The 18140-nt window shown below is 34.5% G+C and overlaps 2 protein-coding genes across 4 annotated transcripts in view; one reads left to right on the forward strand and one right to left on the reverse strand.

Moving 5' to 3' along the window:
- mmm (missing minor mitochondria) overlaps positions 1–11351 on the forward strand; it is a 91534-nt gene extending 80183 nt beyond the window's left edge. Inside the window, exons 12-16 of the mRNA XM_072525715.1 lie at positions 1085–1256; positions 1354–1653; positions 6852–7023; positions 7088–7314; positions 10930–11351. Of these exons, the coding sequence (XP_072381816.1) occupies positions 1085–1256; positions 1354–1653; positions 6852–7023; positions 7088–7314; positions 10930–11114 (1056 nt within the window). The 3' untranslated portion in view covers positions 11115–11351. The remainder of the gene's footprint in view (positions 1–1084; positions 1257–1353; positions 1654–6851; positions 7024–7087; positions 7315–10929) is intronic.
- A 37-nt stretch (positions 11352–11388) lies between these two features.
- The window catches only part of LOC140436679 (tetratricopeptide repeat protein 28), a 43071-nt gene continuing 36319 nt past the window's right edge, over positions 11389–18140 (reverse strand). For all 3 annotated transcript variants that reach the window (XM_072525714.1, XM_072525713.1, XM_072525712.1), the window contains 3 exons: positions 16160–16351; positions 15361–15571; positions 11389–12049 (listed from right to left, as the gene is read on the reverse strand). In XM_072525714.1, the coding sequence (XP_072381815.1) occupies positions 11830–12049; positions 15361–15571; positions 16160–16351 (623 nt within the window). In that variant the 3' untranslated portion in view covers positions 11389–11829. The remainder of the gene's footprint in view (positions 12050–15360; positions 15572–16159; positions 16352–18140) is intronic.

Below are 18140 nucleotides of genomic sequence, written 5' to 3' on the forward strand. Positions count from 1 at the left end.
TTATTCGCATATTTTTGCGTGAGTGTTAAACTCTCTGCTCCATAAGTTTGTACAAGCAAAACACATCAGTTATAAACCTTTCGCTTGAGACACATTGGAATTGAACTTTTTAGAATATGGCTTAATTATTGGCCAAATGCTGCCCATGTCAGGCCTATTCGCTATGTGTTTGATTGTCTCAAATGTCTCTATGGCTTATTTTGATCTCGTGTCCCAGATATTTGTAAGTATCTGTTTGTTGTATTCTTCTTCTTACTTTTGTTCTATTACGAATGTTTTCAATGGTTTGGAACAAAAGTAAAAGATGCTGTCGAACTGGCAGCTAAACTGAAATGGGCTGGACATAACGAACGTTTTACGGATGACCGATGGAATAAAGAAATCAAGAATTGGCGGCCATATGAAGCCAAAAGACCACGAGGAAGACCACAAATGCGACGAAGCGACGATATTAAAAGAACTGCAGAGCCAATGTCGAAACTACTTACAAACAACAGAGATGAATGGCGAGAATTAGGAGAGGCCTATATTCGGCAATCCGAATAGAGAAGAGGGCTTAAAAAAATTCTTCTTCTTCTTCTTCTAATAGCGCTACAACCCTTTGTGAGTCTTGGTCTGCTTAACAATGTTCTTCCATTCTGCCCTGTCGGATACTTTCCTTCGCCACTGCCTAATGTTCATGGTTTTAAGATCCCTCTCTAGGTCGTCTATCCATCTTTTACGGGGCCTTCCTCTTGTTTTGTTTCCTTGGAGCTTCTATCTCTAGACTATTTTTACAGCTCGATTATCTGGCATTCTTTCTAGAGGACCAAGCCAGTTTAGTCTTTGTAACTTTACAAATCTAACAATATCTGCGCTCTGCATTAGTTTATCTAGCTCGTGGTTGTTGTATGGTATTATTGTCTATAGTTATATTTCCACTTATTACGAGATTTGTCATAAGTTTAGTTTTCTCAAAGTTTATCTTTAATCCTGCTCTTTCAGACAGACTTTTAAGCGAATGTATCATAAGTAACTGTTTTTTTATTTATATTTTTATTTTTGGATATATACATATAACATAATAAGTGTATTGTTATTTTAGCCCCATTTATTCACCATTAAAGTCTCAAATGGAGACGTCGAGAGTTGGGCTGTGGTATACGACACCAAGTTACCTGCCTTTTCTTTGCCATTTTCTAGCGGATTTTTGACAGCTTCAGCTTTTCACCCGCTGAAATTAAAGAAACAGATTTACGGAGCGGGAGATAAGTTAGGTAACGGACATTTTCTTTTCACAATACTTTTCCTTTAAGCTTTCTTTGTATTATAATAAAAGTTTTATATCCAAAAATAATTTAATATTATTTTTAGGTTCCTTTCGTCTCTTTTACATTCCTGAAGACACAGCTCCGGGTTCCGTCGAAACAAAATGTGAAAAGTTTAAATCGTTCATGGAAAGAGAACTTAACAGGAAAAAAAAGTTCATAAGATGGCAAACGCAGTGGCTGGAAAGGAACAGAGAAATTTTAAAGGAGAGGGGAACCGAGGAACAGGATTTAAATGAAAAAGAAGAGGAAGTGAAAAAAATTGAACAAGCTGAGACTTTGGAAAAGAAAAGTGCTGAGGATGCTGCTAAGGCAGCAGAAGCAAGCAAAAAACGGCCACAACCAGGTAAAGGTTTTTTATAACTGTTTTGTATACGAATGCCAATACATAATTATTTATGACATGTGGAAACGGTAGTGTAAATCTCTCAGATCCGTCATCGTAAAGTTTAACGTTCAAAAATGTGTGAATATAGACTGAGTCAACTTTTGAAAATTTTTATGTCGTGCTTTTTTATAAGTTTGGGCTTGATTTGCACCTCAGATCAGCTACACTACTTTTCCATCCATCCAATGGCGCTACAGCCCAAATCGGGCCTTGGCCTCTTTCAACAGGCTTCTCCAATCATCTCGATTTACCGCTGTTCTTTTCCATGAACGCGTTTCCAGGCAGTTTCTGGCATCCTCATCGACTTCGTCTTCCCATCTCTTTTTAGGTCTTCCAACAGGTCTTTTTCCCTGCATTCTTGCATTTAATAATTTTACACTACTTTTACGATGCTGTATTAAAAAAATTTAAACCAGAGCAAGAAAACGCATTCACGTTAAAGATGGCATTAAGACAATTTCGGACAAAATTCCATGCGTTCTTTTTCTGAAATGAAATTCTAATCTAAACGAAAGTCGCAGCCGCAATCTTAGCCGCAATAGGTTACGACAATGGACCACAGGAGTGATGACATAGATTTTATTGACATCTGTCCGTTTCACTTTCCAAACAAACCTTGTTTAGTGTGGATAATTTGTATTTTTCGTTATTTTTTCATTTTTTTACAGAACCTTTCCGCTTTTTGCAATATCTAAGTATTCTGATAGTTACTACAACAATTTTACAAGGTTGTGTAAATAATAAAGCATGTTGTTTTATAAAAATAGCAATAAAATACATGTATCAATAAAGTAAGGTTAGAATGTCTTTAATTTAAACTTTTAAAACTGTATTTCATAGAAATAGAACACTGAATTATGATGGTATTATCGTAAAAAACACTATACTTAAAAGAAAAAGCAGCAGAGGAAGCAAAATGTTAACTTTATAGAAATTAAAAAGTCTTGAGATTGGGAATTTCAACTTTTGTTTGGAAAGTAATAATAACAATATGACAGCTGTGACGTCACACTCCGGCGGTCCATTTGATACCCACAATATCAGAACGTGTTGTATTGTGAACATAATGGTATGAAAAGAGCCGTATTATTATAGAATGAGAAGATATTATTTTGTAGCGAAGATATTACCTGAAAAAAGAGACAAGACTATCTTCATGAAGGAAGAAAAATCTAGTATTTAGATGGAACTTCACTGAATCAAGGTCATACTGTCTCAAATGTGTGGTAAGATTTTGAAGTTAGAAATCGTTGACAAGCCTTTATTGAAGAGTTGTGCTCAGGTAAGAACAATACGTAGGCAGTGATTCGGGTTATTGGATAACCGCTTGTTACTCTTCGAATCCAAGAAAATCAATGATTGTCATGAAGAAATGGACGCCCAAAAATTTGAAAGTTGGTTTTTAAAGATTTATTTTAAAATTTTTTGTCTCAAATTAAACGAAGAGTTTCAAAATTATTCCAAATCTGTGCTACTTGACGAAGTTGATCTTTTTTTATTTCTTTTAGCTGGTTTTGATAGTGTTGATTTTTTACTGTTTTCTTTTAGTCGACTTACTGCCCTTTTGAGGTGAATATTACAGAACCAGGACATATTCATGACTTTTTTGTTGTCTCCGGCTTAGGTGCTTGATAAACTACTGACAATAACAAGTTCTCAAATGATACGTTAACACTAGATTCTTTTGTAGCACTTCCTTCTTTTGATGTAAAAGCCATTGCAGTGTTATCTGCTGATGTAGAAGCCACTGTAGTGTCATCTGCTATCGAATTCCCGTTAATACGGATAGTACTTTGATAATCGTTCCATCTTTTTAGTGCTTCTGGTTTAAAAGCTTCATCTGTTATAACATTTTTGTTAATTGGAAAAATTCAACCTTTTCGGAATCCATCCTTTATAACTTCTGTTGAAATATCTTTTCAGGTTTGCAGAGAAACTGCGAAAACATTTTCTTTGGCAGTTTTTAACCCACATGCCAAAGAATATATGCAAGAATTATTCGAAGATACATCACGAAGTCCGACTGAAATACAGTCCATCTAATTTACAAACCGTTGCACGTCATCGGCGTCATAGCCCGTGACGTCACATGATACCAACACGAAATATTTAGGCGGTAGGTGTGTTCTTTTTTAGAATCACTTTGCCGAGTACACTGGCATTACAGCCACCAGACATATTTTATTATATACGCGTAGAACTAATATTTAAAGATTTCTATTAATGTTAACTTAAAGAAATAGACAACAATATGTTTCATTTAATTTGTGTAAATGCATTATAAAGCGTTTTTATGAAGAACATTTGTTCGGGACACACTGTAACTGTAATCGAACGAAGGTAAAATTTTGGCATAAATTGGTAACACTTATTTGACAATTGCGGTGTTGACACTCTTTGTACTTTATTATTTTAAATTTTAAAGTGAATACCTCTTGTTTTATATTTCTACCTATTTAATAAAATCTGTTCTTTTTAGAACAAAATTAGTGTGTTTTATTTCAAAAATGTCACGAAAGAATTTAAATAGTCGTTGTAAAGAGTATAATAATAATTTGATTTAAAATGGATTCAGGACTTTTTTATACTTTGGCAACTAAGTCAACTTCGATCTCTGACGTAGATAATGACGTGCAACAGTTTGTAAATTAGATGGACTGTAAACAATCCCTACGGCCCATAAATAACAAACGAAGAAGTAACTATGGCCACTAAGCATATTAAAGATGGGAAATCACCAGGACCTGATGAGGTGCATGGTGAAATTTTAAAGCTATTAGAGGCACGCCAAATCACAGCTCTTACGAAGCTATTTAATAACACCTACGAGACTGGTTACTTACCAAAAGACTGGCTACTATCAATATTCATTCCACTTCCTAAAAAGCCAACGCTAGAAAATGTGAAGAACATTGATTAATTAGTTTAATGAACCATGTACTTAAATTACTACTTACTATCATTCACTCGCGCTTATACACCAAATTAAAAGAACACCTGAGTGAAGTTCAATTTGGTATCAGAGAAGGACTCGTGACGAAGCACTTTTTAGTTTGCAAGTTCTAATAGAGAGAGCCAGGGATGTCAACTGCGATGTATATGCATGTTTCATTGATTTTGAGAAGGCATTTGATAAAGTTCCACATGGGATCGATATCCTAAAAACATCAGGACTCGATGGTAAGGATATAAGACTGATCTCAAACTTATATCTCCAACAAAAAGCAACAATACGATTAGAAAATGAACTCTCCGAGATCTTCTCAGTCGAAAAAGGAGTTAGACAGGGTTGCATATTGTCACTGGCATTATTTAACATATACTCTGAAAACATCTTTAGAAAGGCCTTGGACGAATCAGAAGATGGGATTGTTTTAAACGGTCAACAATATTAGATATGCAGACGATACAGTGTTGCTGGCAGATAGTGCGCAAGGGCTTCAAAGGATAAAGGATAACGTTGTAGAAGCATGTAACAAATACGTTATATCATATATACGATTAAATATATCATTAGTAAGAACACCAACATAAACGCCCAAATTACAAGAGGCGATACACCGTTAGAAAGAGTGGAAAAAATCTGCTATTTGGGCTGCAATATTAAGGATACTTGGGATCACAGCTACGAAATTAGTTAGCAGTTAGCAAAGAAGAAGAAAACTGCTTATCAGAAATGGATGTTAACGAGAAAAGAGGAAGATTACAAGATATATAAAATATTAAATCGAGATGTAAAAAGAGAAGTAGTGAAAAGTAAAAATGAGATGTGGAATCGAAGATGTGCCGAGGTGGATAGGTATATGGGTGGAACAAGAGTTGGGCAAGCGTGGAAGGTGATAAAGTCTCTCGGGAGGGAAGGAAAGAAAACTTACAGTTAATAGATCTAAAACAGTGGAAACACCAGTATGATGTTTTACTGACAGAGGATAGATGTAAATTCCAAGAGATCGAAATGGAAGAAATATCCGAACATACACAAATAACTGGAGAGTTAGGCGATGTCCTCAAAAGATCGAAAAACGGTAAAGTAGCAGGACCTGGAGACATCCCAATTGAGTTGGTAAAGTATTGACCAAAAATGTTACATGAGACGTTGGTTCAACTATTTAACAAATGCTTAAAAAGACAAAATATCCCTCATGATTGGAATGATGGATACATCAGCTGAATATTCAAGAAAGGGGATAAACGCAAATGCTCTAATTATAGGGGAATAACTATTGTCAGCTCAGTGGGGAGGTTGTACGGTAGAATAATAAAAGAAAGAATAGAATCAGAATACGAAGACATAGAAGAACAAAATGGATTCCGTGTAGGAAGATCCTGCACTGATGGTATATTAGTTTTGCAGCAGGTAATCGAAAAACGGAAGGCGGGGAATCTATCTACCCACCTATTTTTTGTAGATTTAGAGAAGGCATACGATACGGTACCTTTGAAAAATCTGTTTCAAACATTGACGAAAGTAGTTGTCAGTAGAGAGTATGTGTTTCATTTGTTGCTGTGCTAATTCTGTTAATTTGTAAACTATACCTATAATAGAAAATTTCCTTTTTTCTAATGGTGGGTGGATTTGTACGCAAACTTTAATTGTTGTAATGTAGATGGCAGTACTATATTTTAATTTGTGCTAAATCTGTAAGTCATTGTCACATTTGCCCTATTATCATTATTACTCCTCTTCACCTAATTAGAATTTATTTTTTTACATTTTTTGGAATTTGAGAACTACCTTTTACATACTTAATAAAACATCCTACCACTTTGTTTCCTAGTATTTAATTATTCCTTTACTTTTTTATACATTCCATCGGTAGAAAGGTTATCTCCAGCTCGATTAAAACTTTTATGTTCTTATTATTTTTTCATAACATCAAGCACATTTCTGAAAACTACTTTTACAGACCGAGCACTATTTTTGTTCTTTCTGCTCTTTATTAACATTTTTACAATTTCTACAGGTTCATTAGTCACCTCCCTAATAACTGCCTTCACTTTATTCAAATCATTTTTATAGGTTTTTTTAGTTGACGCGTACTGTAAAAAACTTAAGAATCATAGATCGTAACTTCAGAAACACTTCAACCTTATTTTTTTTTTTTTTTTTTCATTATTCGTACCATTTTACCATAATTCTGTTCACACCTTTGTAGGAAAGTACGTAGAATGGGTGATTGCGCAACGTCAAGCTCAAGAAGAAGCACGAATTAAGGCAACAATAATAAGCAAGAAACAACTCGATACGAAAGAACTCGAGGTACGACGAGGCCCCCTACAGATACTTGAAGAGGAAAATGAACGTAAAAAGAGAAAACAGAAGCAGAGGTAAAAAACTGGTTTATTTATCATTTTGCACCGTCTTTTTATTTTTATCTATGTATATTTTTAGATTGAAAGAAGGAGATACGATTTTTAAAGATACGGTAGCTTCTTTATTTCCTGATATAGTTAAAGAAAAGCCTGTACCACCCTCTGATCCCTATTCAAGCCTTGATCTCGCTATAGAAGATATAGAATATGAGTATAATGAGTTCAATGAATTAGGATCTGATGCTGAAAAGTTCGTATATGATCATCCGTACGATTACAGATTTTACTGGAAACAAGTTATTGCCCGTAAGTATTTTTTTAGTAATAAAAATTGAATTATAATGGGGGAAAATTGTTTTTGCTCTTTTTTCGTTCTGTTATTTATGTTTTTTTATATTTATTTTATCTTGATCAATTACACCTTGTAATTATTACCTTGTACTTGTTACCTGATAGGTAATCAAACTTTGCTCCATCTTTTTAAATGGCGTTCCATAGTTCTTCGTTTCATTTATGACGTATATATGCTGTTTGGCCTTTATACTGTATTATTTTATTTTCTTAGTGATCGAGTAGATATTCAGTTGGTGTCGTATGTCTTCATGTCTCTATCTATTTAGTATTGTAATGACTTTTACTTTTCTGGGAAATGTCATTTCGTTGGCTTGGAGTCTAGAATTGTCTCGTTGCGTCATTTCCCAGCTTTCATATCCGTATAAGAGAGTAATTAAGCCGTTGTTTTATACAGTTGTACCATTGTATTAGCAAATATCCAATCTTAATATGTGCTGATTTTAAGACAAGACTCGACAACACTACACATGATAACAACCTAAAGAATGTACTGGGAAAGTTCGGCATAGATCAGAGAAACGAAAGAGGAGACAGCTTAAACGAGTTTGTTATCACAAATAACTTCAAAAGAAATAGGCGTACCACAACACTTATAACTGAATGAACACGTATAACTGAACTATACGAATACTATCTTATTATTTCTGAACCCAGATTGTTTTTCAAGTAGTTTGTCTTTAATGCCTACTACTGGGCGTCGTAAAATTTTGGAATATAATCTGCCTATTTTTGGTAATACCCGGATCAGTTTTTGTACCTTTCTGGGGTATTGAAGAGATGTAGCACTACCTCTATTCTTCTGGGACTTTTTTGCCGTTTAAATACATTTCAAATATAATCGGCTAACCATTTTAAACAGTTTCTGTGAACTATATTTTATTAGCTCTAAGTGTACTCCACCTGGGCCTGGTAATTTTTTTAATATCATCCCCGTAACTACATATCTCACAGGTGCTATCAAAAGTCTGTATCAAAATAACAAGAGTTATGTACGTAATGATAACTTCTAATCAGAGATGTTTGCAATAAACGAGGGTCTAAGACAAGGAGGTGTTATGAGCCCCACACTGTTCATATTGATTATTGACGACATAATTAAGGAAACAAAAGCAAGTATACACAAAGTACATATCGGATATAGTAAACTACGACCGGTTGGTATAGCTGAGTGTGCATTCGCAGATGATCTCATGTTATGCGCTTCCAACGAAAGGGACCTCCAGAAAAATATAGATAGCTGGAATAATGAGCTAATTAGAAACATGAAGATTAATATTAAGAAAACCAAGGTGATGCTAATAGCGAAAACTAACCGAAATGTTAACATAGAAATTAACCAATAACTCATAGAACAAGTAGATGCATTCAAATACCTTAGGGTTACAATAGACAGAGAAGGTACCATGCAGAATGAACTCACAGAATGGACTCGTGCACAGAATAGAATAAAAAAAATTCTGTATTTTCATTGGATTTGAGATGTAATGTATATCTGTAACCTGTATTTGTATTTACCTCACACCTTAGGGTAGAGAGGTGTTCGATTATATATACTCGTATAACTACATATCTCACCTATTTTATTTTTAGCACTATTTTTCCTTCAGCTTGTACTAACTTTTCTTTTTTTTTTCGTCAGCAGATTCTCAAAGTGCTTTATCCATATTTCGTCAGATGCAATATTTAATGTAACGTTTTTTTATTAGTTGTTCTAATATTTTTTTTATTTTTTAAAACCTCTCTGTTAACATAAAATAATATCTTATTCCTCGTAAAAAGTCTTCCAGAACACCGCGAATACATGGCCTACCCAAAATTCACAAACCCGATATTCACCTACGTCCCATTGTCGGTGCAGACAACTGCCTACCCTACACAACAATTGGCCAAGTACTTGACCAAAACTCTACAAATTCTCGCCGAAAATGCTTCATCCTTCGTCAAAAATTTATATTCATTATTATAAATATCGATATCATTGTACTCTTTACAAACATTTCTATAGAATAGACGAAACTTTAAACATTCTGAAAACTAAATATAGTATCCAGCAAGACCGCTTATTTCTAATTAAACTAAGCGATGATGCAAGTAGACTAGACCGCTGAGCTCTCTAGTTTAAAACAAGCCCTCATCCAAAACGGTTACCGCGAAAATCACATCAATAGGAACAACCACAGACATCAATCTTCAACGTCCCAACCCAAAGACTCAGACCCTCATCATACAAAAGCTTTTCTTCCTTACATCAAAGGTGTCACTGACAAAATCAAAAAAATTCTTAAATCAAGAGGAATAAAGACAATATTAACCCTCCAACAAAAACTTTCATCTCTTGTCCGATCAATCAAATACATTTCAAATGGAATGGAGTTTGGAACAACACGGTTTTTATGAAATTCCTTGTGCAGACTGTCCTTGATCTTATATAGGCCAAACAAATCGTAGAATCCAAAAGGATTTATGAACATCTGTTTCTGTTCGCAATTCCGATTCAATTCAGCCCTAAGTCAACACCATCTTCATATAGGTCACAAAATTGATTTTGACAAAATCCTTCTATAAACCAAGAATTATCCGAGAAGCCCTAGAAATTGAAAAAAGGCCAAATTGTCTCAAGATGTCGGCATCCGGCTACCTTCAACAAGGAGACCTCTCATAAAGAAAATATCGTCGACCCTCCAATCAACATCCCGCACCATCCCCCTCGCCAACTCCCACGCCAATCACCACACAAACCTCTACCCAAACCACGTCACCATCGACGGTATAAATGAACCGTCCGCTGTTCCAACTAGCAGTGATTATGAATGATCAGTGTAGTAGTATCTGGGGCTCAGGAGACTGAGACATCGGAAGCCCTGAAGAAGACATCAAAGAGGATGTCGAAAGCTTAGCCTAGTTATAATCGACGCGGTTCATCCCGGAAGCCTGTTGAGTTTAGTATTAATTCTTGTTATACTGTTAATCTTAGTGAATGATCTAAAACCTAGAATAAAATCATCAGACATTAAATTTTTTTAGTCGTATACGCGGTTTTTCAAAAAATATGAGTAAGAATTAACAATTTCCAGGTTTGACTCCGCGTTAAATAATTTTAGTTTTTAGAAAACCATTACTTTGAGGACTTTTCGTTAAAATCACACTTGACATTATCAAGTCAGATTAGTTCTGCTTCTTCCTGATGTTTGAGGATAACTGATTTCTAGGGAGCTCTGTGCTGTGATTCGCGTCTATCCATCTGTCTGTCTGTATATAAATACTTGACGTGTAAAATTTAAATTCTAAGGATACAGAATATGCCAAATTACGTATCTCATATGGTCGAATTACATCAGATCCAAGTGTAAATTAATAATACTCTGCAGGTCAAAACAAGGTGGTTCGTTCTTGAATGTTGGTTCCATCACTTGCATGTTAGAGAGAAAAACAATTATAAGTCTTGTCTCTTTAAGAAATCGCCGAAGACTGCTAGAATATAATACCAATTTCTTGTTAGAAAACTTTTTAAGACTTTTTCTTTAACTGTATGCGAGATTATTAGAATTAGAATATTTTTACTTTTAGGTGGTAAAAAAAGAAGACAATTTTTAGCAGATCTGACCAGAAAATCAAGTAAAAGAGTCAGAGCAACTTTGGCATCTGATACTACCTTTTTAGGATACGAAACGTCTCCTGAAGAACCTCCATATGCAAGATCTGACGTGGTAATAGGAGAGATGAATAATATTGAAGAACTGCCAGAAGATTAGCTGAAATATTGCTCTCGCGCTCTTTATTTGTTCTTTTAATTAATTTTAATATATTTATTTGAAGTTTTGGTCGACAGGTCAGAAGCCGTTTTCAGAATACAGTACTTTGAAAAGAGTTTATGACTTGGACGTCAAACGTCAAATAATAAACAATATATTTTACATTTTGTAGTATATTTCTAAAAACATATAAAAAACATAGCAGAATAGCAGTCACATAAACCATATATACAATGTATTTTTCTTCTGTTAGGTTATTAAAAATAAAAAAATATTAAATATAAAATGGCTGAATTTATTAAAGCTCTCTTCGTTGTACAGAATATAAAATAATTCTAAATATCCCGTTAAATATGTATAAAAATAAATATATACAAAACACAAATATAGTGTGTACAAAAAATTATTTAACTCGCGAATATTCGGATTATTATATTCGGAAGATTCCTAATTGGCTAGAAATAAGTTTTTTACTAAATTTTTAGAATAAATGAAGTTATCGGTAAAAACTAATGATAAATATACCGCATTCACTATCGCTTTATTATTCTCATTAATTTATACAGCGATTTTGATATATTCAAACTGTTTTGAAATCTTTTTATAGACTTTTAGACACCTACATCTGAATTACTTTACTTTTTGTACACACTGTAAAAAATATTAGACTATTCTGATACTACAGCAATAAATCTTCAGTCTCTTCGATCAAACGTCAACTTGGCAAATTTCTTCTGTGTAAAGAAATCGTCCTTAGCTTCGTCGCTGGTTTGGGGGCTTTCTTGTCAGCGGATTGGTAAGTTAAAAACTGATTTTTATAACTAGAACAATTGGAATCCGCGATGCTACGACCATCACCTTCGTCTCTACGTGACATTTCCGAAAAAGGGGATAGGCGCTTTGGTTCCACGTCGTCCTTTGCTTTGATTTCGGACCTAAACAAATAATTAAATAAAACATATTCTAAGACAATAAAATTGGAGTAATGATAATATGTGATAATGGCGAATTTTTTAATGTGTTCTACATTAGGCCGGGCTAAAAAAAGGCAAAAAATTTTTTTTGGGTTGGTAAAAAAAGTTGTATATCGTCATCCTAATACTGTGTACCAAACATATGCCGAAATAAATTATTTTTGACCAGGCCCCTGGGTTCTAAAACAATTTTTTGCATTATTTTGGGGCAGGCTTGTGACTAAAATATTATTATTGATGCTATGATTTCGTGAAACAATTTTCATCATGATTTAAAAAAATTTAATCGGCGCCCAGGCCTAAAAATGTAAAAGATTGGTAAACAATGCATATTTACTATTTATGTGCTGTAAACTGGGTCTTTGCTTGAATCAATAAAGGTTCTTTACATTGAAATATTACGTAAAAATTTAACAGTATTCGGTATAAACATTTAACCCAGAACTCACCACGAGGAGGTAGCGAGTTCCCTCCCACCCACACTCCTTTGCTCAACATTTTTACTTACTCACTTCTTGAACCATAGTATTGACATATACTTTCAAATATCGGCAAATTCTTTCTGGCAGCAAGTTTAGTTCGTATGTAACCATCTCTAGATTCTTCATCACACACTTTTATTAACGACTCAGTAATTACCTTAACACATCTCTCCACCGCTTGAGTATGCCAAGGATGACTGTCAAAATTTAGAACTTGTTTCACCATATCCCACAATTCCTCTCGCCAAATGTTGTGTTAGAGGAGGCTCTGTTATAGTACTATTCATCCAGTCTGTGAGATTTAAGTAATCTTCTGCATCGAACTTCATTTGGGATACTTAATGCGATTTTTTATGTCAGCTTTCCTAAATTTTAAAATTCTTCTGAGAAGTAACCTCTCTAATATGTTGTCGTGAATCTGTTAAAATAGAAATTAGAATGTTTTCCGAATGCGTAATATAAGCATTGTCTCGAGTAACTTTTGATAATAATTGATGACACATTTTTCGGAAAATCTCTCGAGACCTGGATTAATTTTCATAGATGCCTGGCACCATTTTCCAATATTTTCTGTCTTTTTATTAAAAATTACATCCGAGAATATCTTTTATTACAAACTCAGCTAAGTTTTTTAAGTTTTCACAAGGATCAGTTACATAAACTCCAAGAATGCGGTAGCTGTCGTGAACGTGAGTGTGCCATCTACCCTTAACTTCTCTCTGCCAAACTTTGAAAACATACATATTTCATCTCCAATTGCTTTAGAAAGTTCGTACAAATACTGTTGATTTGTATTAGACCATTTTCATTTGCAAGAGGCAGGACATCTATGTCCTGCCTCTTGCAAATGAGTTTCTAATGGTTCTATGTGTTTAAATTTAATTAAGGGCATTTTTTCGCAATTAGGAAGAGGGGATCCAATCGGCCCAGAATATGAATAGGGACCTTTTGTGTGGCCATCTAGTTTTTGCAGCAAATGTCGTAAGGAAAGTTCATTATCGTGCAACAGGCATACATTCCACTGTAATGGTTTATTTGCTCGCGTTTCTATAATTCGAATGAGTCCACCTTTCCAGCCCGTATTTGTACCGTCACATTTTATAACACGTAATTTGCTTAGATCTATATTATAGCTTTGTAAGTAAATCTAATATTCCTTCGGCAATATCTATGGCACGAGACTGGCTAAGAGTTAAGTGCCCAAAATATAAACTACCTGGTTCTTCAATTAAAGCTATATGCTCTTCAGTTTTCATGATTAGTCTCGCGTATTCGAAGACCATGGTTTGATCTTTTTTTCCATCAAAGTATAGACCTCCTATTGACTTGTTTAATTTTTTGTTCTGATGCTGGAGTTGCTGTCTGTTTTCCTTAACTCCTCTCTGGATTTTATTTTTGTCGATGACCAGCGCTGTATTATCTTTAGAAATTAAGTTTAGATCTTCTAAAACGGCATTTGTAATTTTTGCAGCAGCTCTATTGGACACCTGTCAAATCGTCAGCTTTAGAAGTCTGAGAAAACTTAAGTATTTTTTTCCTGTGGACTGTATTATTTTTCTTTTGCTTAACAATATAATACGACAACAAAAATTCTGCGTCGTTTGAGTCATCTCCTGAACTTTCACTATTTTGCTATTACTGTTTGTCTTTGTTGTTATAATTGACGGTAAGTTTACAACACAACAAAGACCAATTGGACCAGCTATAGGCTCTTCTAAGGATGCAGTTGAATTAATACATTGCCTTTGAGCCTCATACAATTTTCTGTCATTTTTATTTATAGCTACAAAATATTTGTAGCTTGCCTGTCAGTATTACCGCCATTTTTCTTAAATTTCTCTGGTCTTGCACAAAATCCCATTCTAGATTTGGTATTTTTTAGTCTCGTTACACTTACACAATTGTGTTTTTTACACAAACCGACTGGCTTCATTTTTAAATTTTTTAATTTTTTCTGTGAAAAAGGTAGTTTTTCTGCCTTTAAAAAGTTTGATGATGGTCTAATATTTATTGTAATATTGCAGTGATAACGGCACCCGGTCTAAGTTACACACACATATGGACTATTTTTTGCAGAATAATAAGGCAGTTTACTAACAGTTTTTTACTTAGCCCCAAACATTTTTTTTTAACAAAAAAAAAATTTTTAAGGGTCGTCCGGCTAATTATTTTTTAAACACGCCAAAATTTGTAGAAAAGTAAAAAAAAATCACCAAAAAGCTCCCATTTGGTCGTCTATTTAGATGAACAATTGTGCACATCACACGTATTCTATATCACACGTATTCAATATCACACGTGATATTTTGTGGCAGTGAGTGATTTTATCGAATATAGAACCATCTTATTATCAACCAGTTAAAATATTAAAGATGGACCGTTTATGAATAACGAAAAGAGTATTATATTAAATATCTACAATTTTTTTCAGCAACAGAATCTCTCTAATACCGTTGACAGTCAAATCGTAGTTGAAAATTAACTAAGCATATATCAAGTTTTAAAAGATAAAAAAAGGGGGACCGAAATGTATAAATTCCATTTGTAGGACAGTCCATTCGTTTTTTTTTTTTTTTTTTTTAACAAGCAACTACCGACTTTTGATAAAGTTTTACAACCTATTACCGATAATCCTAATTTGCCCACGAGAAGTAGAACCAAACTTTAGAAAGTTAACTTCAAATATGAAAAATTTGGCAGACTCTTAATGTTAATCGAATAGGAAGAAATTGTGGAGATGTGTACGAGTGTACAGATTAATATCCTTTTAATATTCTGATTTAAGTTTACCTTAACATGCTTTTCTTATTCTTGACTTCCCTCTCTAAGATATCAGCAGTTGTAAGATCCGAACTCCGGATTTGTTGGAGAGCACTAGCATTTTCCGAGAGCCACGGTTTATGAGACTTCGATAACTTACAGTGGCATTTTTCTGATTTGCATCTCTGACAAACCACTGATTTTAATTCGTTATTGGGGTCTTCCTCGTCGTCAACTATAGCTGTAAAACATAAATATAAGGAATATATAAAAAATAAGATAAAGACAGTGGTTGATTGAGAAAGCACGTTTCTTATACATAATATGTCCTCAAGACTTTTTAGAATAAGATAAAGACAGTGGTTTTTTCCATTTTTAATCATTATTTAATTCAATCCAGGACGAAGCCCGAACTGCTGTGCAAAAAAAACATTGATGCTGTGATTGTATTAATTAAAACTAAAGAAGACATTTCAAATATTTTTTATTACGCCTTACCCTAACTTACAATTCTTCTTTTCTAAGTGAATTCTACGTCCATTTTGACTGACAAATAACTGTGTCCCGGAGATTATGGCATAAATACAAAATAAAAAATCTTGGCATGTGTATGTAATTGATTTACAATATTATATAAGGTGTATCAGCTATGAGTTGTTTTGTCGGCATATGGTATATTCGAAATATTTATCCTTTTTTGTTAACTTTTAATTATTGCTCTAAAATTTCTTTATTTTATTCTTAATGGCGATTTATTTAGTTCCCCTTATAACATTTTATTCTTATTATTATAAATTCTACTAAAGATAAACATTTACTAGTTACTCACCTAAATTAATTTTCTCCAAGGCTGCTGTTTCTGTCTTAAAGGTAGCTTGTGACGGTTGATTAAGTAACAGTTTTGACAACGGCGGAGCCAAGCCTAAGCCTATATTTCTCTCGTGGTAGACTTCAGAGATTGTGGGGGTCAATTCTCTGTTGATATGCCTCAATTGAGTAGCCAAAATGGTGTCATGGATTGCTAAAAGAATCAAGACAAAAATAATAAAGATTACTATAATTGAAATATTATTTAACTCAAGATTAAGTTAAGTAAGAAGATAAGAAAAACTGTCCAAAAAAACTGCCTCTCAGTCTGTCCCACAGATGACATTCTGTTGCAAAAAATACTGTGTCTCTCATTACATGTCCTAAGTACTCCAGCTTTTTCTTCTTGATGCTTTTTATAATCTCAGTAATCTTGCTGAGACGTTTTAGTGCTGTGGAGTTTCGAACCTTTTCCAGCCAAAGAACTTTTAAAATTCTTTCCTATCCCTCGGCAGAAGGACATACCTTCTGCCGAGGGATAGAATTTTATCCTTAATCGGTGTTAGATGAGCTACCTGATGTATGAGTGTTGACGGATAGTATCAGCTGTTCCTCGTGCAGAATCTAAGAATTTTCCTTTCAGTGGCCATGATGCTGTTAATAATTATCGGTCTTATGAAGATTTTATAGGTGTGCAATAGTGTTTTAGTTGAGGTCTTGCCCATTTTACGGACAGCGCTACCAGGAATTTAGACCTCTTTCTTACCCTGTCTAGGGTGTTTTGTATGTCAGTTTTCCAGTTGAGAGATCCTGCTAAAATGAACTCCCAAATAGGAAACCGAGTTTCTGAGAATAAAGTCCTCTCCTAGCAAGGTTATCCAGCCATGGACATCACGGCAGGGGGAAGATTTAAATAGTATGAGTTGGGTTTTGGAGGAGTTTATAGTCACTTTCCATTTATTGCACCACCTAATAACTCGGTCTAGGTAGTTTTGAGCTCTTTCGAATACAGACATTTATCCACGCACTCTATGTGGTCCTGACGTGAGGAGCGCAGTGTCGTCAGCATACAGAAGTAGGGTTTTCGATCTATACTGAGGGCGGAGGATGTCACTATTGTAGACTGTGTATAATATTTAAAGAATTGAGCCCTGGTGTACTCCAGCTTGTGGAGTGAATGGTGAGGATAAAGAGTTCCCAACTTAGATCTGGATCGTCCGATTAGAGAGATAGGAATTTAATAGTTTAACGAAAGATGTGGGCAGTCCAGCAAGGTAGAGTGTTTCGACCAGGCCTGTGTGCCAAACCTTGCCGTCGAATGCCTTCTGGGTATCTAGGAATATGCCTATGACGTGTTTTTTTTTTTCGTTAATTGATTGTGAAATGAAAGTTGTTGTTTCAACCAATGCATTTTGTGTGGAATTTCCAGCCCTGAATCCGAATTGATAATTTGGAATGGCGAAGTAAGCGTCTCCGAATTCTACGAGTCTCTCCTTGAGGATCCTCTCGTAGACTTTACCTAGGGTGCTCAGTAGTGAAATGGGTCTGTACGATTCAGGGTTGGTTAGGGGTTTCCCTTGTTTGGGAATCATAATTGTGCTGGCCACCTTCCATGAGATTGGAAAGTAGCTCAGCGTAAGACATGCATTGATTATGTTGGTGAGCAATGGGATTATATTCTCTGGAAGATTTTTGGAGCATCTTCTGTGGATGCCATCTGGGCCAGGAGATGTGTTTTTACCAATGTTACACATCTCCATCGGCTTTATGTATTTTCCATTTCGAAGAAAAACGGGTTGTGTGGTTATGTTGATTGTTTTCTATAATTAAAGGACAGTGGTAACTATGACGATCAAATTTATAAGAGATAAATGCGTATAACTGAAAAAGTTATAATATAATATAAGCAGTATATTTCACACAAAGACTGCAGTAGGTTTGCGAGACATTTCAGATTCCAAAACTCTCTTCAAAAATTTCAAGAGACTCTGTGGCACTTTAGT

This window comes from Diabrotica undecimpunctata, chromosome 3 (assembly GCF_040954645.1).
Source record: "Diabrotica undecimpunctata isolate CICGRU chromosome 3, icDiaUnde3, whole genome shotgun sequence".
In the NCBI taxonomy this organism is placed as follows: Eukaryota; Metazoa; Arthropoda; class Insecta; order Coleoptera; family Chrysomelidae; genus Diabrotica; species Diabrotica undecimpunctata.